The sequence below is a fragment of the Euprymna scolopes genome, chromosome 43, assembly GCF_053919585.1.
Source record: "Euprymna scolopes isolate OS-2025 chromosome 43, ASM5391958v1, whole genome shotgun sequence".
NCBI classification, from domain to species: Eukaryota; Metazoa; Mollusca; class Cephalopoda; order Sepiida; family Sepiolidae; genus Euprymna; species Euprymna scolopes.
The window spans coordinates 38,083,265-38,107,710 of NC_136524.1; the positions used below are offsets into that span (position 1 = coordinate 38,083,265).

Below are 24,446 nucleotides of genomic sequence, written 5' to 3' on the forward strand. Positions count from 1 at the left end.
GTTGTTATTATTTACAATTAATGGTTTCGATATTGTGTTAAATTCTGTTCATTAGGTCTGCTTGATAGGTGATTGCACCCCAGCATATGCACTGCTTCTTTGAGTTGTATTACTCTCCACCGTTCTTCTCCATCTATATTTTTTACTCAAGATGAGAACAGTAATCTGAAGAATCCAAATAATACGAGTTATCAATCCTCATCTCAAAAATTCAAAAACATAATATTTAAAAAGATTTCTTTTAAGATCGTTGTAGTAGCAGCAGTGGTGGTGGCAGCGCTTAAATATTCCCTACTTCATATAACTTCCTTATAAGAATTGAGGTGTGCAACCAGATGACTAAGCTGACGAAGTCAGAGGCACTTTATGTAACCTTCAATAGTGCTAGGCTTAAACACAAACCAGATGGCAATTATATATAACTTTTTTCTCCCCCCCCCCCTTTTCATTTTTTTTTCTTTTTTTTCTCCATTTTAAAATAGGAATGTGTCAGTGAATGAGAGAGTGAATGCTAGGCAGATTTATAACCTTATTAATTTATGGAAACACAAAGACAATGTCGTAATTTAGAAGATCTAAAAAAAAATAAATAAATGAAAGAAAAGAAAAAAAAAACATTAACATGTTCATAGTAGGAGTTAATTTCTGTAAACACAGCTGTGATCAGAAACCAGCAAATTTATATCAATCACTTACAACTTATCTTCAAATACACAAGTTATCTTTTAAAATAAAGGAGGAAGTGTATACATAGACAGTAGGTTCTTTGTTTATACATGTTGGCAGTGCAGGTCGATTTTGTTTTTCTTTTAATTTTCTTTTATCTTAACTATGCGTTAGTCACCTGGGTGTTCCAAAGATGGTTAGTCGCATGAGATGTTTATATATCCCAATATAAAAATGTTTATAGTGTTATTATTTTGTAAAATATAGTTATCCTGTTGGTTCAGGACATATCTATAGTTCCTGTTGAACAGTTTGAATCACTTGTAATTTGTTGATATTTATATAAAATAATACAATAAAATAAATTATAAAACGAAGGGAAAATTAAGATATTACATTAGCTAAGTTCATAGTTACAAGGCTGAAAGAGTAATAAATTGTAAATAAAATGATAATCCCATCAAAACTTATGATAAAGAAAATACCAAAACATTAGTTCCATATTAAATATTACAGAGTAGCCTAATCTATATATCTATAAAAGTGAAAGTGTCTGTCTGTGTACATTTCCATACACAATATCTCTGTCAATTTTCAGTCTACAGACTCAAAATTTTATATACAGGGTACTGAGATTTGGAAAAATCTTTGTAATCCGTTTTTGGGCAGAAATTTGGCTGTTAAGGGGTCAAAGTTCAACGATTTAACCTTTGAGAACTCTACCAAATTCCTCGCCAATTTTGGGTCTAAACACTTGAAATTATAGATATAGGTTATTATGGATGATAACGACTACCAATTGTCAAAATTTCAGCTTTTCACAGTTGTTATTTCTAACAAATATAAGGTTTTAAAATTTTGTCCCTTAGTTTTGGACGCTACTGTATATGCATGTTGTAATTAAAATCGAACACAGATCTGAAGAAGGGAGATTTTCTTGAAATATCATCTGATAAGGAACTTCCATCAGACAAGTGTGTGTGTAAGTAAGAACACAATGTGATGTTAAAAGTATTGAAAAAAAAACAACATTTTATTAATAAAAGGTGATTTTGCATAACTTATTCTACTGTTATGTCCTAATTTGCTTCAGTTTGTGTTGATCCATTACACCTCTGCATTGCACCATCTATAAATTTATTCAAGTTACAGCCTACATGAGCGATTTGCTATTTGTAAAGCAAAACACCATCAGGCTGTTTGTCATCGATACTCTTGGTTGAGACCAACTGATTCAAGGATTAATGGAAAGTTAACAATGTCTAGGGCCAGTCAAATAATTTTTTTTTTTTTTTTTATAATTACTGCATTAAAAATGATAACATTTGTTTGTCTTTTCATTTTTATTTTTATTTTTTTGTCTAAGACTAATACCTTGTGTGTTTTTTTTTTTTCTTTTCAGACTTTCATTAATGATCAACGTATTCCAGAACAGGAATATGTGACTCTTGAAGAACATGATTCTATACGTCTAGGTTTTGATATCCTTTTCTACTGCTGAATTTGATCACTCTGACACTGTTAATTATGCAGAATAAGCACTGTACTATCACCATCAATTTTCTGGTCAGTTTATGTAAAATGCTGAAAGGTGCCAGACAAGTTTTGTGACTTGGTAAAAGATTTTTGTTTATTTTTCGAGCAAACACTGACCAATTTTTTTTCAATAAAAAAATATATTTCTGTTATGAAGATAATTCAATAAAAAATTAATTGAAAAATGAAAACAATATTTTTGATACAAAGAAAATACAATGAATAATTATTGGACAATTTTTATGAAACTTTAACAAAAATTAAAATTCAAATCTAGGAAAAAGAAATGCTCATTGTAAGGTAAGTTTCATAAATAAATATTTATTTTTTGAATAACAAACAACTGATAACAAACAAAATGTTTTTGGGGTTTTTTATATGATTTTTTTTTTTTTTTTTTTTTTAATGATTTGTTTTATTCGAATCCAGATAAATAAGTATTTAGTTATTTTTTTTTATATAAAAAACCAATGATAGCAAATAAATATTTTCTAAAATGACATTTGTGATTTCATTGGCTCAGCATTTCGGCACCTTTCCATATTTTACGTAAACTGCCTGGAAAATTGCAGTGATAGCACGCTCCTTATTCTGCATAATGATTAATGTATTAAATGACATTCTTAGCAAGTCTTTTCTTTTTTGAAAATTTGAGAACTATTAAGAATTTTATTTTTTTACAAGTTAATATAATTTTACTTTGTGAAAGTTTTAGAGTTTGCTTGTGGTGTGGACATTATTGTTCATGATAGAAATTCTTTACAATGCAAATTAAAATCCTGGTGTAGACTTTTTCATCGGTCAACTTTGTAACAGCTTCCTTTATTTATTTATTTTTTTTGAAGACTATTTTTTGGCTAGCCTGTTTGGAGTACAGAAGATGGAATGCTAGTGGTGGTAGTGGTAGGGGGTCTCTTTCAGGCTTAGTTTGTCTTGTGTTTTAATTTTCTCTCCCTTTTTTATTATGATTAGTTTCTTACATGAAGTGACTTCATGCCTTGTCTGGAATAACTTTTATAAATAAATAAAAATATTAAATAAAACACAATAAAATAACTTGGATGCTAATAATTAATATTTTCTCAATATTTCCAGAAAAATCTCTTCATCAAAGGAGAGAAGTTCTGGTGGTGACCACAAGATATTAATTTCGCATTGTTATCGTAGCCCCCATTTTTTTTTTTTTTTCTTTTTTTACTCTTTTTTTTTTTTTATATATATTTATTCCTTCCCCACTTTTTCTTTCGTTCCTTTCACCACATAATAATTCTGGTTTGACCATGCGGTAGCAGTGTCAGAAATTTTGTGAAAACTATTGAATAATTCCACCCGCTATCTTTCAAAGCTTATAACTCCTCGAAAAATGTAATTCAAGCCCTAATTATTTTTCAATTAAAGGAGCAAGGACCAAAGTTTCATTAAAAAAACAAAAAAAAAACAAACGTGTTCTTTTTTAAAAAAGGTTTTAAACTTCGGACTTTACAGGTAAATTTCTAAAAAACACTACTTTTTTGTTTTAAATTTGAATATATGATTTATTGATCTTTTATCTTCAATTTGTGATATATAAAACTTTGGTACATAAATTATTTACTTTTTAATAGACATTTCAAAATGGGGGAGGCGTGAATTTAAAAAAAAAACGTTTGTCTAAAATATTATATTCAGTTTATTGGAAAGAGCATGAAATTTCACATTGACCCTGAAAATATCGTAAAAATAGAATCAATAGAAAAATTTTGATAGATTTTTAAAGTTTAAAAATTGAAAAATACTGAACTCGTAAAATTCAATTGATTTCATTACTATTTTTTAAAAAATATCTCTATTACTTTTTATACAACTTTAATAGTTTATTTTGGAAGTATAATCCATAAAGAAAATAAACAACCCACCTTTAAAAGAGAAATTACGAGTTTTTTTATATTTTATTTGCAGTTTCGTGTTAGGGGTGTCAAAAATTCCTACAAAAATTCTGATACACCTAACCATGCGGTTTTAATTTAGCATGTCAGAAAGTTGAATTTTTTGGCTGTTTCTTTTGTTTCATAACAATTCTTTAAATTTTTAACATAGCTTGGCTAGCTATATTGTTAAAAAATTATTCCAGTTCATTTAGTGTAAAATTTAAGGGCTTAATAATGCAAAAAAAAAAAAAAGAGGTAATATTCAATATGATTGAACAAGTCCTATACAGTAACCTCATTGCTGGAGCATGTTCACATGATGCCCCTCTGACTATCTTCAGGTGTATCTTGTCTAACTAGGAGGTTCTGACAGAACAAGAGCAAGCTACCCACATGGATTAAATAAAAGGTACCATTTGAAATTCTATACAGATTCCCAAGTGTAGCGTGAAGTTTTCCATGTTTGATGAGATGCACCTGAAGAATTCAAAGGTTACATTGTGAGAATAATCACCCAAGATGAAACTAAGTCTAAATAGTCCAAATAAAAAAATTTTGTAATATAGTGATGTAAACTAGTGTTGGGACGATGAATCGGAATCTGGAATCATAAAAATTGGAACTTTTTTGTGGTGTCAGAATCGGGGGGGGGGGGAAATTTGTACTTATTTTCAGATGCCAAAAACAATTCCTTTATCTTTATATTTTTATTTTTTTTATTTTGTTTAAAACAAAACCTTCCACTGGTGGTGGTGGTGGTGGTGGTAGTAGTAGTAGTAGTAATAAAATAATAAATATTCATTGATTTTAAACTACCAGTAAAACTAGCATTTATAGATCCCCTCCCCCCCACTGTGTTTTTATGTTTGAGAAAATATCTGCGCATTTAACATGTGCTTTACAGTATCAGAGAAAAAAGATAATAACTTCATAGTTAAATATTTGGAGATTTATGAAGAATCGGAATCAGTAATTGTATCAGAATTGGAAATTTAGTCCAGAATCTGCAAAAAATATTGCAATCGTCCCATTGGTACACTTGGTATTTCTGTTGATTAATTCGATATTATTTTTGATTGGCTGTTTTTTCCAATTCTTCATGTGTGTGCAATACTATGTTTAAACCGAGGTAAGTTATTTGTTAGTTTGCAAAATGGTTAGTCTTACAATGCTTTTAGGACCAAAAAAGTTACTTAGTCTACTTGCACTTAAATATTTCATTTTCCCTGCAACATTTGTCATTTTGTGCACTTACTGTTTTTTATATATGTATTTCTATCTATTTATCACTTTTGCGTATGCATATTTATTATGAATTTATTTACATATTTTTATATGCAAAATATTTTTATATGCAAAATATGTATTTTATATGCAAAATATTTATTTTTTATATGCAAAATATTTATTTTATATGACAAGACATTTTATATGCAAAATTTATTTTATATGACGACATTTTATATGCAAAATATTTATTTTATATGACAAGACATTTTATATGCAAAATATTTATTTTATATGCAAAATATTTATTTTATATGCAAAATATTTATTTTATATGCAAAATATTTATTTTATATGCAAAATATTTATTTTATATGCAAAATATTTTTATGACAAGACATTTTATATGCAAAATATTTATTTTTTTATATGCAAAATATGTATTTTATATGACAAGACATTTTATATGCAAAATTTATTTTATATGACGACATTTTATATGCAAAATATTTATTTTATATGCAAAATATTTTTATGACAAGACATTTTATATGCAAAATATTTATTTTTTATATGCAAAATATTTATTTTTTATATGCAAAATATTTTTTTATATGCAAAATATGTATTTTATATGCAAAATATGTAATTTATATGACAAGATATTTTATATGCAAAATATTTATTTTTTATGACAAAACAGTTATTATATATGCAAAACATTTATTATATGCTATTTTATTTTATATGACAAAGCATTTTTATATGCATTAGTTTTTACATTTTGTATGATTATCATTTTTTATGTCCCAACTTATTGTTTTGAATGCATATGTTTATCACATAAAATATTTATGAGGTTTATATGTATAGAACCAGGGTCTCCAAAGTTTTCAAATTAGGGATAGGCATATTGCTGATTTTTTTTCTTTTCTTTAGAGCTACACGGGCCAAAATTTAACAAAAAAAAAAAAAAAAAAAAAAAAAATGATCTGGACATGTTTTTTACGATTTTGCTCATTAAGTTTGATTTTATTCAAACTGGTTTTCCAAAACCTTATTCTTTTAATCATTTTCCAAACAAAAAGAAAAACCACCACAATATTTACAGATTTCCAATTTTTTGCTTTTTTAAATGTTTCCTAAATATTTTTGTTTTCCATAAGCGCCCGACTGATCAAATCTAGCCTGCAAGTTATAGTTTGGAGACCTCTAGTATGAAATATGAGTTTTATATGTACGAAATATTGATTTTTGATTAATGTACTTTATTGATATTTTGATTTATTTACATTTCTAACTGTAAAAGCAATGCAATTCCCATGATTTCTGTTAATTTCTTAACAAATGAACCTCCATTGATGTACCACGTAGAACAAATGGATAAGAATTCACCAGATATTGAAGATGATCTCGACCCTTCTGGTAAAATAGCCATTTGGCCTTCAGAGGAACTATTGAAAATTGCTGAATTAGAGGTAACATTTTTTTTTTATCAATTTTATACATTTTAATTCATTTTTAGCAAAAGCTAGTCTTTTTTTTTTTTTTTTTTTTTTTTTTTTTTAGGCTGACAGTAAGTATTTTCTGATATTTTAGCATAACAAGTTCAGTACAAACATTATTTATGAAACTCAAGTTATTCCTGATAAGTTTATTGCATAATTTCATTTTATTAAATAGTAATGATAATGAATAAAGCAACATACACTGTTCACAAAACCCAAGATCCTGATAGTAACATGTTAATGGTATCGTTTCATTTAATAAAATATATTTACACTCTTACTTAAACAGTTCAGCATTTTAGTTAATTTTCCTGTGGTTATGGAAAATTCATTACATAGGATGTTGAGTTTATTAAAGCTTCCATTTTAACAGGTTGTGAATATGCAACCAAGCTATATTTGTATAAAACTTTTTATTGTATGAAAATATATATATATATATATATATATATATATATAAAAAAACTATAAGCAATGTTGAGCCTAGTCAGTACCAGACAGGTGACCATTTAAGATACCAGTTGCTGTATGTAGGAAGACTTTGACACCTCTATGCAAGAATTGTAAAAACCTAACATAGTCATCTCTCCTGATGGGGATATACAGGCAACTGGCCGGGGGGGGAGGGGGCACCTGAGAATTTGATATCACCTTGACACTTCCTCCTTTGGAGGAAGCCAGTTCAACTTGTCTAGGGTGAATGCTGTATCAGGTCAACACACACACACACACACACACACACACACACAACTATATATCGGCATTTTAAATATCGTCTTCCCTGATTTATAGAGTTTAATATAAATTTAACCATTTTTTTCATAAAAGGTTTCACATTTATTCATTTTCTTTTAAAGATTCTTTTAAAGTTTTTAGTTAGGCAACTCATGGAAAAGTTTTACTATTTTTAATTATTCTTGCATTATTTCTCAGAAAATTTTTCAAGTGAAAATAGTTATTAAGAAATAATTTTTAAAAAATTCTATTCTAAAATATATAAAATGGAAAAAATGGAGGGGGGGAAAAGAGACAAAATGTAAAGCACAAACACGTAAAAACCAATTAGTAAGTTAATATTTTTTTCTTTTCTTAACAAAAACTTCTTCAGAGTGATATATACATATGCTTTTTATTTGTTTACATAAACATTAATATGTTGTTACATATTCATGAGCATGTTCCACTCAGCCAGTTACAAGTAACTAGAGACCTCTTCAGGCAATATTGCTTGTACAAAAGTTTGATCTGTAATCTATTTTATATAAGCAATATCGCTTGAACAGGTCTCTAGTTACTTGTAATTGGCTGATCGAAACATGCTCATGAATGTGTAGCGACATGTTAATGCTTATGTAAAATAAATAAAACTACTTAGCATTGAGCACTTTTGCATTACCCTTGTTTAAACTTCATTGATTGCTACCTCTGGAAAATATTAACCTGAAATATTATATATATATATATATATATATATATATATATATACATTCTTCAATAATTTTGGTCTTTCTCCATCAGACAAGAAAAAATACATAAAGAAAATACAAGACAAGGCTCTATCTGCATCAGCATAGATATAGAAATCCCACAGTGTGATGCCAATCCAACAAAGTATGGTTGTATCGTGAGAAACTGCTAGAGTGCTTTGGGCTAGTGGCAAGGTAGCTTTAGCCCTGAAACCATGCCTGGACCCTGAGTCATCATTTGATGAAGGCTGCTGTGCAAGTAACAGTTATTGTGTGTGTGTGTGTGTGTATATATATATATATATATATATATATATATATATATAAAATTTAAGCTAATCAAAATAAATTAGCTTAACAAGATCTTTTGCAATTGTTTCAACATTAATTTATTTTTAGAATTTGTATTTTTACAAAAAATTCTTTTGTATTGATTCATTTTTTTTTCTTTAAGAAAATCCAGAAAAGTTTAGAAATAAATCCAAACTTTTTATTGAAAAAAAAAAAAATTCATGAAAAGATGTTCAAACTTCATATCATAAATGAAAACAAAAAAATACATATTTTTTTTTTATATAAATGAACCTGTAAATTATGTATATATTTTAACTCGTATGTTAGATCCACACTTTTCAAGTATATTTCTATTATAGACTGTTTTGATATTTTTCCATTTGAAATCTAAAAATTATGTATGTGACAAAAAAAAAAAGTCCACTTTTTTTTTCTTCTTTTCCTTTCAAAACTAGCTGGCTCATCAGGATGAGGCATATAACTATTATGAATATGAATTGGTATGTGTGTCCCCCTTTAATTCACTGTTGCGAGTATATTGTCATCTTCTTCAGTTTTGTGTTGTTAACGTTACTCACTGATTCTCAATATATAAAAAATTGCCTTGTTTGCAAACCAACCCCTAGATCAATTGTAATTTGGTTATTTGATCTCAAGTGGGTAGGAATTTATGGCACACCTTTTCTCTTCATAAGTATCATTACTGTTGCTTGTTTCTTTCTTATGCATCTTTTGGTATCTCCTCTCCTTTTTTTTTTACTATCTTCTCGACTCAATTCTTAATAAAATAAATGTATATTGTTTGATTGCTATGCCTTGTTGAAAAAGAAGTTTAATGGAATTATAAGTTTGGTCCAGAGTAACACATATATGCAACAGCAGTGTATGCATATATATATATATATATATATATATATACTAGCAAAAGTACCCATTGTTGACTGGGTTCAAAAAACAGCCTACAGAAAATGGACTCTGATTTATGAAAGTATGATAGGTTATGAAAAGGAAGGGTTGTAAAGAGATAGCTTTGAATTTGGGGGTATCAAAACCAAAGCAAAATATGATGAAAGTAAAAATAAAATAGATAAACCCCATAATTTATTATATCATACCTGTTCACACTGAAACACTTATCATAATATTCTGTGGATCTATATTAAAAAACCTTGTTAAACTTTGTGACATATTTCTATTCTATGAAGGTCAGGCACGAACGAACACCCCATCATTTTATTATACCATATTTCTTCAAACTGAAACATAATTATCAAAGTATACTTATGCAGATAGATATGAAAAGTCTTTATTAAAGTTTGTGCCTATTTCCATTCTATGGAGGTCAGGCGCGAACGCAGACCTCACAATTTTATTATACCATCCCTATTTAAGTTAAAACATACTTATCAAAGTATTCTTATGTACATCTATATCAAAAACACTTGTAAACGTTTTTTTTTTAATTTTTTATTTCCATACTTTGTGGACCAGGCGCGAACGTTGACCCCACAATTTTAATGAACCACCGTTCTGCCAGATCAAATATACCCATTCCTGTGTCTCAATACATCTATCATTATATGTAATCAGTTTTTTAAAATAGTCAGCCATATATTCGACCAGACACACACACACACACATTCAGGTTTATATTATATATATATATATGTATATATATATATATGAAACTCTTTATTTGTAATCAATAAACTAAAACCGATAAACCCGTTTGCCTTAACATTTTGCAACAGCATTTGTAGCTAACCCAAGTGTGTTTTTATATATTTAAAATGAAAAAAATATTTAAAAAAACTTATTTTTAGAAATTGTTTGTTCTCAGCAAGAGTTGTGCATTTTATACAGTTGCAAATGCTGGCATAAGTAGAGCACTGATTGGTCGAATCCCATCCCAAAAGCGTGATACGCAAAATTTATTGCTTCGTTATCCCACACCAAAATCGCTATTGTCCACATGAGGATGATTAAAGGGAATTGGACAGATACAACGTATTTTAAACTGATACACGAAGTTCTCATGTCGCGAATGAAACTGAAAAAAGAATGGCAATCATTATTTCATCAAACAAAAGTTTATTTTTTTGTTTTTTTTTTTTAAAAAAGATTCATGGGTCAATGTGTATGAGTTGAACCCCAAGTGCCAAATAGACACTGGTTACAATGTTGGACGCACCATCCATGCTGTTTCTAAATGGATTTTGCTATACTGTTTTTTTTTTTTATTTAAGAAGTTTTGAGAACATGAATTTCTTTAAATTTAAAAAAAAAAAAAGGCTACAAAGACCAAAATTCTTTTTAAAATAACAGCTAAATTCAAGAAATTTGGCCCACATATGTCGAGAGTAGACGTTAACTAGAAATGACTTTTCCAGGGCATTGATCGTGGAGCAGAATTTGGAAGTAAACAAAGGCAAGCAGAACTTTTTTTTCTTGTAAACAGAAGTTTTTTATATTAAAAAAATATGTTTTTTTATTAAAACCGTAAATTGTTAGGTGAAAGAACAGAAAAGTTTTTTTCCAAGAAAATTTACGGCATTTTAGTATCGTCCTGAAATAATACCGTTATTATTTTTTCAGCCATTCTTACCATGGGGAGGGAAGGTGTTTTTTAACTATTCTGTGCTTCCAACTAACAATTTATTAAAAAAAAAAGCCTATCGTGAAATTTAAATTTAACTTGGAAAAACTATTTAAAAATAGCACAGTACCAAAAATACATAAACATCAAATTTGCAAATTATTTTCTGTCAACAAATGTTAAAAAAGAATAAACAGAAAAATACCCTCTCCCTCACCCAAATACTAATTAAAAACTTTTTATATAAAAAACAATAAAAAAAAAAACAACTTGATTTAGTGTTTCAACATTTGAACAACACTCGGCTTAATCCAGTGATTGCTGGTCGAGCCCAAGCCATGATTGATGGAAACTCATGAGGATCTGGGTCAAATTCTGCAAGAGTACCATTCTTTCAATTTCGTCCTTTTTTTTCAATTTTTGGAGTGGATTATTTGCGATTGCTGTACTAAGAATATAAGAAACTTGCATTTTCTGTTTTTTTAGATTTTTCCCATGACACCAAATTGAGCCACAGCAACGTTTGGCAGGGTACAGCTAGTATGTATATATATATATATATATATATATATATATATATATTTTCAGAAGTTTAGAAAAGATAAGCCATCGGTACCGTCGGTTTCAAACCTTATAATAAGGAACCGTTTTAGGTCCAAATTTTAAGCTCTCTTCAGCCGATCAATCTTATCTCTCTATCTATAGATCGGCTGAAGATATATATACATCCAATATGGCACTGTAAGACTTTTCCCATGTATGTTTTAAAGTCATCATTATTATTATTTGTGAATGAGAGGAGGTGTATACCAACTAAAAGAAGTGTTTTTTTTTGTTTTTGTTTTTTTTAAATTATGTTTTTGCAAACTTTAAATATCTCCATTTCTTTAAACTAATCATTCCACATAAAAAAAAAAATTTCCAACAGTTTTTTTAGAAACATACATATTAAGTTGTTTAGTGGCCTTCCACTATTCAACAAAACATGTATGAAACATACTTCATGAAAATAAAAGTGAATAAAAACTTATGAGTGTGAATTAAATACATCTTCTGGTTTTGCAATGACTAATATGTTTTAGTTTAAACTCTAAATATGAAATTTGGAAAATATATTTGGAGTTTTTTTTGGTTTTTTTCTGAAATCCAACATGGCGATGTGAGATATTACCCACGTTTGTTTGGAACTCAATTATTCTCAGTGGTGGTTGCTTATAAACACTACAATAAGTGTTTTTTTTTTTTAATTTTGTTTGTTCAAACTTTACATATCTTCATTTTCTATTTTTCTTTTTCATATTCGTTTTTGCATTCCATGTAATAAACTTTCTGGCAATTACTTCTTCCAACAAGACTATTAACCCATTTCAATTTATGTCTAATTGGTTACTGATGTTTTTTTAACCACTAACCCTAAGTCCATATGGCTGCCAGTTAGTTAAAATTCCTATTTACTTGCTTTACCATGAGGGCAGAGTTAGATAAAGCATAAAGTTGCATAGGAAATTTATAACATGATCACATCAATAAGGATTACTGAAAGTAAATGCTTTTTGTCAGAATAGGAGAAAAGCCGCATAATATAAAAGTAATTGTAAAAAGACAACACAGACTTTGAAAACATTCAGATTAGAAATCTATAAAAAAAAATTTAGATTAGAATTAGGAAAAAATATATGTATACAGGGGGTGGGCGATATGATTGAGGATAAGAAAGAAGAGACAGAAAAATTAAACAATAAAAACTAAAAAAATATACAAAACTATATAAATAAAAAATGAAATGGCTAAGAAAAACTTTTTTTTTTTTTTTGAATTCGTGAAAATATTAGAAAAGTTTTTAAAAAAAAATAATTTTTTTTGAATTTATGAAAATATTAAAAAAGTTTTTTTTTTTTTTAATTCATGGAAATATTAAAAAGTTTTTAAAAAAAATATTTTTGAATTTTGAAGGCTTTTTTTTTAAATGTTTCAAAAATTAAAAAAAATAGTTACAATAAAGTTCTGATAAAGAACAGATTATGAAATATAAATAAAGCAGGACAGTACAAAAAAGTAAGAGAAGAGTAAGAAACAGAAAAATAAAATCAATCAATAAAATAAGATCAAAAAAAATAAATCAACTCAAATTTTTGAGTAGTATTTCAATAGGAATTAGGTGTACTCCAGCATAAAATGAGACAGAAGTTAATATCCAGTAGACTAGCATGCAGAATAATCCAATATTTCTTGTGGGATATTTTATTTTGGTTATCATTTCTTGTTAAGTGTTATCAGATTTCTGGAATTTATCTTTTCCTTCCTGGTTTTGATACCTCATTGTATGCCTTATTCCAGTAGCTTCTTTTTGAGAACTGAAGCTTGTAGAACTCTTTCTGTTGACTGTTTTCTTCCTAGCTATAACTTTATTTATTTATTTTTTTTTTTAAGACTAATATCAATAGGCATCTCCTGTCTGCGCTAATCATCTTTCAATCTTGTTTTTTTTTCTTTACGTCAAGTGACTTCATGCCTTGTCTAGAGCAATTATTATTTTTTAAAAATCTCTATATACTGTTGAGATTTAATCTGTGGATGCAATATGTAATTTAGTTATACTTAGTAATGCTTGAGAGAAACTAACCCGATTATCTCTGTTGTCATAATTGGACATGAAAGTGCATTGTTCACATCTACAATTGGCCTTTATTTCTTGATATATTTACACACTGACATTTATCTCTCATTATATATTTAATTAAATAAAACACTCCTGTTAGTGCTCACCATAAATTACTTCCACGTTAAGATTTAAGCGTATGCATAAATCAAGATAACACAATGGCAAAGTTTCAGAATGCAAAGCTTAATTAGTGAAAGCAAAGAATTCTCTCATGATATCATAAACGTTTTGCTTTAATGTTGAATGCATGAATTAATAGCAGGATTACCAGACATTGTCCCTCGATAAAAGTGTAACATAACTTCCATCCCCCCTCTCGTTTTCACTTCCTTTCTCCACCCAGTTTTTCTCCTTCTTCTTCTTCACCCAGCCCATTCCTCTCTCTGAACCTGTGCACTCACTTAGCTTGAGTTGGCAATAGGGAAAATAACCTTGTGAAAACAAACAAAAGAAAAAAAATCAATACGTGGTAACATTAAAAATGATTAAAAAAATAAATAACCAATGACCCCCTAAAGAATGAATCTTTCTTAATTCTAGGTATTATTTTTTGTGGGGTTGATTAAAAATATAACTTTCTAAGAGTTTGTTTAGTATTTTTCAAGTTTTAGCAAGACATGCATACATACACACAGATGGACGCCCTTCCCTTTATATTATATATGATGTGTGCTGTTATTAAGATTCATGCACGGATTAACTCATTCATACCAAGTCGTTTTGTAATTCTGTTGATGCTATAAATATAGGCATTACACAAACATGAATATTGAGGGGGTACAAGTACAATGAGTTCATCAGAGCACATTCCATTAAAGTACTTGTAAAACAGATACAGAGATGCAACATTACAGCAATGGGACAAGGGTTGGAATTTGTTGATGGATTAAAAACTTTTTATGGACCTTAAGGAGATTAGTGTTAGATGCACCAGCCCAGATGTGGCAACAATCTGCCATGCATGGGCGAATAGTGGCTTTGTAGAGATACAGGGTACTCTCAGGTGTGATTAATTTTCTAGTACGGTAGAGGGGAATGCAACTTTTTTGCAGCAGCTTTTGCAATGTCATCAATTTATTTGCTCCAATTCATGTTGCCTGTGAATTCCAAATAAAAGTGGATATATTTCAAATGTAACTTTTGTTGATTGCCTACTGGAATACTGACAACTAGCTAGTTTAATGGGAAATAATATGTAATTAATAAGGTAGATCACATATTGAATTAGAAACCATTTGCTAAATCACATATTGGAAGATCATCACCGGTTGTAGATTAGATCATTCAAAACTTTATGAGAATCACATCCAAGATGAGAATAATTTGAATAATACACTATCAGGAAATCTGATCTGGAACAACAAGATTATACATACACCTAGTCAGTATCACAGTAGATACACAAGATTGTTCATTTGTATTTGTTATGTTTGACGTTCATCTTCGTCGCCAACTGTTATGTTTGCAGGTTGAACCAAATAACGTATAAGGCAATACAAATGAAGACTCAACAAACAAAGGTAGATCAATAAGAAGTGTATTAGAAAAAGTATATTCACAGTATATTTATATAATGGTTGTCAGGTAAGAGAGTCTTGGCTGGAGAACATATCTGCTCTCGGCTCGCCCTTCGGTGGCTTCTGGTTAACACACACTCAGACTAACCGAGTATTGCTATTTATGTGTAATATTATCCACATATGTAAATGAGTGGGTGCCACCACAACAGTATTATTATTCATCAGACTACTGTTCTCATCTTGAACAACCCTCATCTTAAAAATTCAGAAACGTCAGAACAGATTGTTCATGTTTCTATAATGCTGAAGTTACTACAATTGAGGTCTAACTATCACATTTTTCTGATGGGGTGGTGATATAATACTTTCTATGCTGTAATGTTCCGTTCAAAATTCCGCGCAGATTCCAGAGTTCAACAGAAAGGTTCCGGAGTTTGGCAAGATACACCTGAAGAAGGTTAGAGGTTACATCAACTGAAACGTTGTGAAAATGACACTCAAGATGAGAACAGTAGTCCGGAGAATCTGAATAATGCAAATAAAATAAAATTCATTCTGAAGGGGGTAATCAATTGAACAAGGTTTCGTCATGAAGGGAAGTAGATGAATCAGGTTTTCAAGCATTTCCAATATTTAAAAAAAAAGAAATGTTATATCATGATGCTTGTATGTATATATACAGGAATATTTTTTATTTTAGCATGTGAAACCTGGTGTTGCATTATATTTAAGACAGCGGGGGGGGGGCATTTGGCCTTACCTGGTCATAAAGTATACTTAAATGTGTTTTAACCCATGCAGATTTTTCCAATTCTCTACTGGATATAATATAAAGCTGAAGGTGTGTGTGTGTGTGTGTGTGTCTGGTCACGAATAGGCTCCTATATGGTTGACTATTATAGAAAACTGATCACATATAATGATAGAAGATGTATCGAGACACAGGAATGGGTATATTTGATCTGGCAGAACGGTGGTTCATTAAAATTGGGGAGTCAGCGTTCGTGTCTGGTCCACAAAGTATGGAAATAAAAAATTTTAAAATTAAAAAAAAAAAACGTTTACAAGTGTTTTTGATATAGGTGTACATAAGAATACTTTGATAAGTATGTTTTAACTTAAATAGGGATGGTATAATAAAATTGTGGGATCTGCGTTCACGCCTGGATTCCATAGAATGGAAATAGGCACAAACTTTAATAAAGACTTTTCATATCTATCTGCGTAAGTATACTTTGATAATTATGTTTCAGTTTGAAAAATATGATATAATAAAATTATGGGGTGTTCGTTCACGCCTGACTTCCATAGAATAGAAATATGTCACAAAGTTTAACAAGGTTTTTAATATAGATCCACAGAATATTATGATAAGTGTTTCAGTGTGAACAGGTAAGGTATAATAAATTATGGGGTTTATCTATTTTATTTCTACTTTTATCATATTTTGCTTTGGTTTTGATACCCCCAAATTTGGAGCTATCTCTTTACAACCCTTCCTTTTCATAACCTATCATACTTTCATAAATTAAAGCCCATTTTCTGTAGGCTGTTTTTTTAACCCAGTCAAGGACGGGTACTTTTGCTAGTATATATATATATATATGTATGTATATATATATATATATATATATATATATATATATATATGTATTAGTGTTTGGACAATTAATCGGAAACATCGGAACATTTAGGGGTATTGGTATTGGAATAAATAAATAAAAATTGTGCATATTTTCCGATACCAAGACGATTCTTTTAGTTGTCTTTTTCTTATTTGAATATGTTTAAAGCAAAATCTTTACCGGTAATAATTATAAAATAATAAATATTTATTGGTTTTTAACAACTAGTAAAACTGAAATCGATAGATCATCCTCCACATGTGTATTTTTTTCATTTAGGAAAGTATCTGTACATTTAGCATGTGTTTTTACGGTAATCGGGGGAAAATAATGACTCTATATTTAAATATTTAGAGATTTATAAAGAATCGGAATTGGTAATTGTATCAGAATCGGGGGGGAAAATATTGGAATCGTGCCATTATTTATGTATATACTTGTTTATTGTTATATAAACATGTTTACATCCCGCTGCTACAAACAGCCATTTGTTTCAATCAAACAACAGATATCATCAGGCAGCGACTTGACTATTCAAATGTTCAATAAGTCGCTGCCTGATGATATCTGTTGTTTGATTGAAACAAATGGCTGTTTGTAGCAGCGGGATGGAAACATGTTTATATAACAATAAACAAGTATTATTAGCTCTTTTTTATTGAGCACTATTTAACAACCTCGTTGAATTCACTAGTCTATTACTTTTGAATAACAAAGACCCGAGTATATATATATATATATATATATATATTGCTGATTTCAAGTTTTCTTAAAAATGACTTGGGTGCCATCAGCTATAATCAAACTTAAACATTTAGTACTCCATACTCATTCTCTATCATTTGATCTATCAACAGATAGATAAGAAAAATTTAGTTCAAGCGTTGAATGAATTTTCACATGCAAAGAAGTAATAGAAATATGTCCAAGTTGAAATGATCGTTTTTGCATTTTAACTTGCCAGCATACACATTATTCATCCATCTAAACAAAGATTTTACTTGTTATAAACTATTCTTGGTGTATGCTTTTTTTTTTTTTTTTTTTTTTTTTTTTTTTTACAAGGAAGTCGCAATTTATCAAAGTCCAGAAGCCACTCAGGGTTAAGGGTTATTGTGTGTACAGTAATCAATGGGATAGTATTGTAGTAATCGGTAGTAATGGAGATTTGTCTTACTTAAGGGGGCGGTTCATCAGGAATTTGTTTATGTTGGACTTGGAGACATCCAAGTTGTAGTCAGGTGGGAAACAGGCAAATGGAAGAGAGTTCCACAGTCGTGCACTTCTAAGAAAGAAGCTTTGTTCATGGAATATACATTTTGGTTTTGGCACAGATAAAGAGTGGGGAAAACTTTTGACAGTGGTTTCAGCTAGACGGGTGTTTTTCGTGAAAGATTGGCAAGGAAGGGATCAGAGATTGGAGCTCAGACAAGCACTTGCCATGGAAGTAACGATAAAACAAAGACAGGCTCGCAACGTCTCTTCTGTGGGAGGGAGGCTGCAGGGAAGAGAAAAGGGCATTCCCCATTAAGCCACGAAGTCTATTTTCTGTAAATTCCGGTGTTATGTGATCAGTAGTTTTTAACAGTTTATCGGTTAAATATTTGCATGCAGACCCACACACACACACACACACACACACACACACACACACACACACACACACACACACACACACACACACACATGTACATCTACTGTTTTATTTATTTAAGAAGGTAAAATTCGATTTATTTCATCCGGATGTTTGCTTTTTTTTGTTTTTTGTTTTTTTACCTTTTCAAGCAAAAGTAAACAAAAGCATTTGATTACATAAACGTGCATGTTTCCAAACCCCTTTTCTTTAGTTTTATGGCGATATTTCTCTTCAGATGAATCTTTATAGATGTTATCTGTGTTTCTTATACCCATTCCTCCTTTCCCCTTTCTTTTTTTTCTTTCTTTTTTAAGGGAGCGTGGGGAAGGGGGTACTCCTGTCTGGGGAAGTTGTGATTAGTAACCTTTAGGAATTTGTGCTATTGCTGATGCAGATTCCAGCTGACTTTCACTGCTTTATTAGGGGGGACTATGGAGTGGGGTGGGGTGGGGAAGTCACAGCCCCATTTTTGCAGTCACAAACTAAATAGAAGACTAAAATATTTCTGTTTGTCTGGGTTTATATCTAATAAATAATTATTTAGCTTGGTGGTTATTTAAAATAGCAATGCCATTGGATATAGTGTTCATTTAACATGACAATATTATTGAGCATAGTGTCTATCTTAACAATGCTATTAATTTGTTGCTTGTTTAATACCAGCAAGTCTACCCACTGTTGCCTGAGGCTATTTAAAAAAAAAAAAAAAAATAGATGCTTAAACGTTTGTGTTGCATCTTTATATTAAAACTTATCTCTCAATGCATCTATCTTTCCTTCTTTCCATATCCTTCTGCCATACTTCGCATCATTCATCTCTCCTTTATATAACATATAACATTAGAAATGGCTGAAAAACTTAGTGCCCATAACAAAATCTGGCCCAGTTGACCCCTTAAAGAATATTTTTTCTTTTCTTTTTTTTTTAAGTTTAAAATTTTTTGATATTATTCATCCAGGGTAATATCAATCAAAACAATACCAACTTTGTGGGTGTTTGTTTTGTAGTGTTTTACTTTTAGCTGGACATGCGCGCACACACACACACACACACCTGTTCTTTTATAGAAGAGATAACACAAATACTATTGAGATGGTGTTTATATAAAATCACAAATTATTTTTAGCTTTGCATTTATTTAAAATGCCAATATCATTGAACTTAGTGTTTATTTCAAATGACAATATTACTTTAACTTGGTGTTTACTTAAAATGAAAATATCATTGAACTTGGCATTTATCATTACAATGTTATTGAGTTTGGTGTTTATTTAAAATGATAATTGTTGTAAAGTTGGCTTTATTATCTTAAATTATTATTGCCATTTATTCGTTAATAAACATAGAACTTAATTTAAATTTACCCTTTCTCAAATAAATAAAGTAAAAAAAAAAAAAAAAAAATATCCTGTAATATTATTGCATCTCAACCGAAACCCTTTTTCAATGTGTTTGTAAAAATGGCTTCTTATAAATAGGATGTAATTGTTTTCAATTTAAACTTGTGTTGCTATCAGCCATTATGTGTACCTTTAGATTAAGGCAGCCTCATGGTATTTAGCAGAACGCTGGTAGCAACAAGAAACCAGTGTCTCAACACTCTCTCTTTTAGATGCATGTGCAGGGATGGGTTAAGGCCCAAGAGAATATCAGATAGAAATTGCTCTAACAAATCCCCCCACCCCAAATGAAGTCAAAGACATTAAATTTGTTTTTCATTAAAGAAAATGATAATAGATAAATAAATACAAAACTTTTTAGCCCATTAAAAAATGGGAAAGTTATAGCCCATTGGCTTGAATCAGTGTTTTATGTAAAATTGATGGTTGAATATGGTTAAATTTGTGTTCATTTTTTTTTTTTTTTTGTATTAAATACAAATCGTTATTAATACCTAACTATGCATCAAACGAATACCACAATATTTACTTCACTGTACCATATAACAAAGGTCCATACAAAATTTTAGCCAGATTGACACAGTAGTTTCTGGATGGATGTGGAATGGACAGAAGAGAAATATTATAGAAGTTTGCTGTGGAGGAAAAAAAAAAAAAAAGGTTAAATTTTCTTTCTCTGTCCTGCTATCATAACAAGAATTACCTTTGATTGCTATTTTTTTTTTTTTTTTTTTTTTTACAACGGAGTCACTTATCAAGGCCAGAAGGCCACTTGAGGATAAGAGTTAATAAGTATAAGGTGGTCACTGAGACAATAGCGTAGTGATCGTTAGTGATGGAAATTGGGTAGAATCTGATTATTTAAGGGGACGTCTCAACAAAAACTTGTTTACATTGGACTTGAAAACAACCATGCTGTAATCAGAAAGCAGGCTAGTGGAACAGTTCCACAGGTGTGTAGTTCTAGGAAAGAAACTTTGTTCATGGAATTTGCATTTAGATTAAAATACTGATAGTGGAAGAAATTGTTGATAGTGGTTGTAAACAGACAAGTGCCCATTGTGAAGGTTTTGCAGGGGTCAGGGACCATAGATTGAAGCTTCGATGAGCAATCGCCATGAAAATAACGACAGAGCAAAGACATGCATACAACGTCTCTTCTGTGAGAAATAGGTTGCAAGGGGAGAGGAGAAAGGGTATCACCTACCAGCCTTGAATTCTGTCAAGACAGGACAAGTTGCTCTGAGCAACTCCTCTCCAGATATAATGATACTCCATTTTAGGGCATTTTTGGCTCTTATACAGGTAGAGGATTGTGCTGGGAGTGATACCTCTGGTCGGGAGTGAATGCCAGTCCTAGAAGCTTCATGAAGCAGGGTACTTTTTCAAGATGAAAGCCATTCATATTAATTGAGATCAGGTAAGGATCAGAGAGTTGGTGATGAAATAATAGAAGTTTGATTTGTTTTAAAAAACAGTACAGTTTGGTTTGTTTTAAAAAAACAAACATTACAGTTGCCATGAATATGGACATCAGCTCTTTATCTTTTGCTAACATATCTGACATATAGATGGCGCTACTGATTAAAAAAAAAAAAAATTTTTTTTTCACTCTAAATAAGGTGTATTGCCTGTATTGCAGACATGAAAGTTTACTAATTAAGATCATATCTGCAGAGCGCTATGTGGGGAGTTGAGCAGCAAGCTGTTTATTCATGTTACATTTAAACTTTTGCATGTTACTTACAGTCAGGGAAGCAAGAGACAGACAGAATTCCGAAGTTTAGCAGTTTGAGCAAAGAAACTATTAGTGTAGAAGGCTTTCTGGCATCTAGGGACCAACAATAAAGGGGTGAGGTTTTGTGGCTTGTTAGGTTAGTTGGGAGTATGTATGTCCCTCTAAGTTCATTAGAGCACATTCCATTAAAGTACTTGTAAAACAGATACAGGATCGAGCTTGGTTGATAATTGATGAGCAGGGATTGGGGATTGGTTGATAATACAGGACCTATTAGGTTGGAAACTCCTTTTTTTAGACCCTGTCTTGAAGGAAAAGGCTGATAGATGGCCAGACCCAAAATACTAACCTTCAGATGGCATGTGCCATAACTTGAGCTTAATCGGATTATTATCAAATTAGTTAAGTGAAGCTACTGTTGTATATTTTCAAAACAATAGAAAAATCTGATTTTTGTGTATTGCTAAAACATTGATTCATAATGAGGGGAAATACTGTTGAAGCAAAGCAATGGCTTGTTAAGTGTTATTCAAACTCTATTCTCAAAAACAACGGTTAAGAGGTGATATACTGACTAGAAACACGATTGTATGGACACAATTCATTTGTGAAGAAGTTCCTTTAGTCCTCACATTCCATGAGCGATGTTTCTGACAAAAGTGGGAGAATTACTATTTCCTGGATTTCCATATAGTGTTTATTGTTAGCTAACTTTTGAATTTAAATTGGTATATTTTTTTAGGTCTTTACAGCAAGTGGCTTCATGCCTAGTCTGGAATGTCTTCCATTAAAAAGAAAAAAAATAAATAAATCAGTGATTTTAGTGTTTTCTTAAATTTATATTATTTCTTACTCACTAGGAGTTTCACATAATTCATTACTTGTAATTGCTCACTTGTAAAGACAGGCAACGTTCCCTGGAATCTTAGTGACAACCTATCTCTCCAGTTTTCCATCAATCACCGTTTATTTTAATCAGCTGCAAATTGCTTTGCACTCTTATAGCCGACGTTTACCATTGGGTTCTCTTTGTTAACGGCTGTTGGCCTCCTTAGGATCTAGTACTTCCTATACCCTTCTAGTGGAGGTCTGAACGGTGCTTTCTTGTCTAGCTCTTTTCATGGTGTTTAAATGTTCATAACCATTTTGTATGGGGCTAAAGGTGTTGGTGCCACTGCAGTTTTATTGATAGAGATAGCGTTAGATTTTGGGCTTTTTCTTGCATATTTATCCTGGTAGTTTTAGTTTCCTTGGTTTCATATAATATTTTTTTTTTAAATATTTTTTTTAGTTGTCTTTACACAGTGTTATTCTATTTCAGTGTACATGTGTTACCTGGTTATGTAGTTTGATTTCCGCACTTGATAATTTTTATTAATATTTAGCTGTTTTCATCAGTGCTATGTTTTGTGTAGTGTAGTCCTCCTTTTGATTCCAATTTTTCCTAGTATTTTCTGACTTTTTAAAAACTATTTCTAGTGCTTCTACTATTATTGGTACTATTGTTTCAGACTTCCTGAGAAGCTCCACGTGTTTGCTTAGTTTTGTTTCCACTCTGTGACCTGCTGGGGGAGGGGGGGGGACAAAATCTACTATTTGACAAGTTTTTCCGATACTTTTGCACTTTGTGCACTGGATCTCCATGATGTTGGCTCGGAGTTGAACAGCAACTGACATAAACTGCCGGATAATGCTGAGTGCTCATATCAAATTTAAAAATGCTAAGAAACAAAAATAAGATTTAAAAAGCAATGAAACATAACAACTAGCTACCGTAAGTTTTATGATTAAATATTGTTTTATTTTTCCAAGATAATTTTATGGAAAAAAAATTGGTTTTTATTTTTTTATCTTTATTGTTAGGAAACTTTAAAAAAAAAGTTTTTCAAGAAAAGTTATAAGAATTTTTAAGAAAATTATTTTTAGGGTTGGGTTGATTAAATTTATGCATTATTAAAAACTAATTTTTTTTTTATTTATTTATTTTTTTTTTTTACCAATTTACTAAAAGTCATCTACTTTGCTTTCTATTGGTTAAGCATGTTTGTTATTGGTTTCCCGTTAGCTGATCAACTTGATCAGTGCCGAGCATATTTCATTAGTTTACACCAGCTGCGGGTCAAGCCTGATTCAATATTTACAGGAATCCAGTGTGCAAAGTGCAAAAGTATCGTTTTCTTTTCTTGTTTCTTTACTATTATCATGTTCAGTCTTCTTGCTGGGATATGTTTGTTTGTATATAAATATCCAATACTGACTCCTGATTTTTATGTATAAGATTTGTATGCTTAAAGTTTAGTTGTATACACAATTCCCAACTGAATACCTCCCCAACACAATCAGGTTTGTTTCTATATTTGTTTTAGACTAGTTTATTGCATTCACTTATGTAGTTTAGCATTTTATCGCTTTGTCCATACAGTTTACACTTGCTATTTTACTGGGACATGTCTATCTTGGCTCTTATGTATTTATTTGATTGTATTGCTTTGTACAGATATTATGTAGTCCCACCTAGATAACTATTACTTTGAAAACATTTTCAATTATGACCAAAAAACAAAAATCAGTAAATGAATTGTCTCCGTAAGTAAAATTGGTTCATACCCAGAATTCCACTTATATTAAAAACATAAGTAAAGAAAAGACTGTATGCTGTACAAA

The 24,446-nt window shown here is 30.3% G+C and overlaps 1 protein-coding gene across 12 annotated transcripts in view; it reads left to right on the forward strand.

The window, feature by feature from the left end:
- LOC145268296 (uncharacterized) overlaps positions 1-24,446 on the forward strand; it is a 447,971-nt gene that overhangs the window by 225,204 nt on the left and 198,321 nt on the right. For all 12 annotated transcript variants that reach the window (XM_080123710.1, XM_080123715.1, XM_080123717.1 and 9 more), the window contains 2 exons: positions 2,069-2,147; positions 6,690-6,814. In XM_080123710.1, the coding sequence (XP_079979836.1) occupies positions 2,069-2,147; positions 6,690-6,814 (204 nt within the window). The remainder of the gene's footprint in view (positions 1-2,068; positions 2,148-6,689; positions 6,815-24,446) is intronic.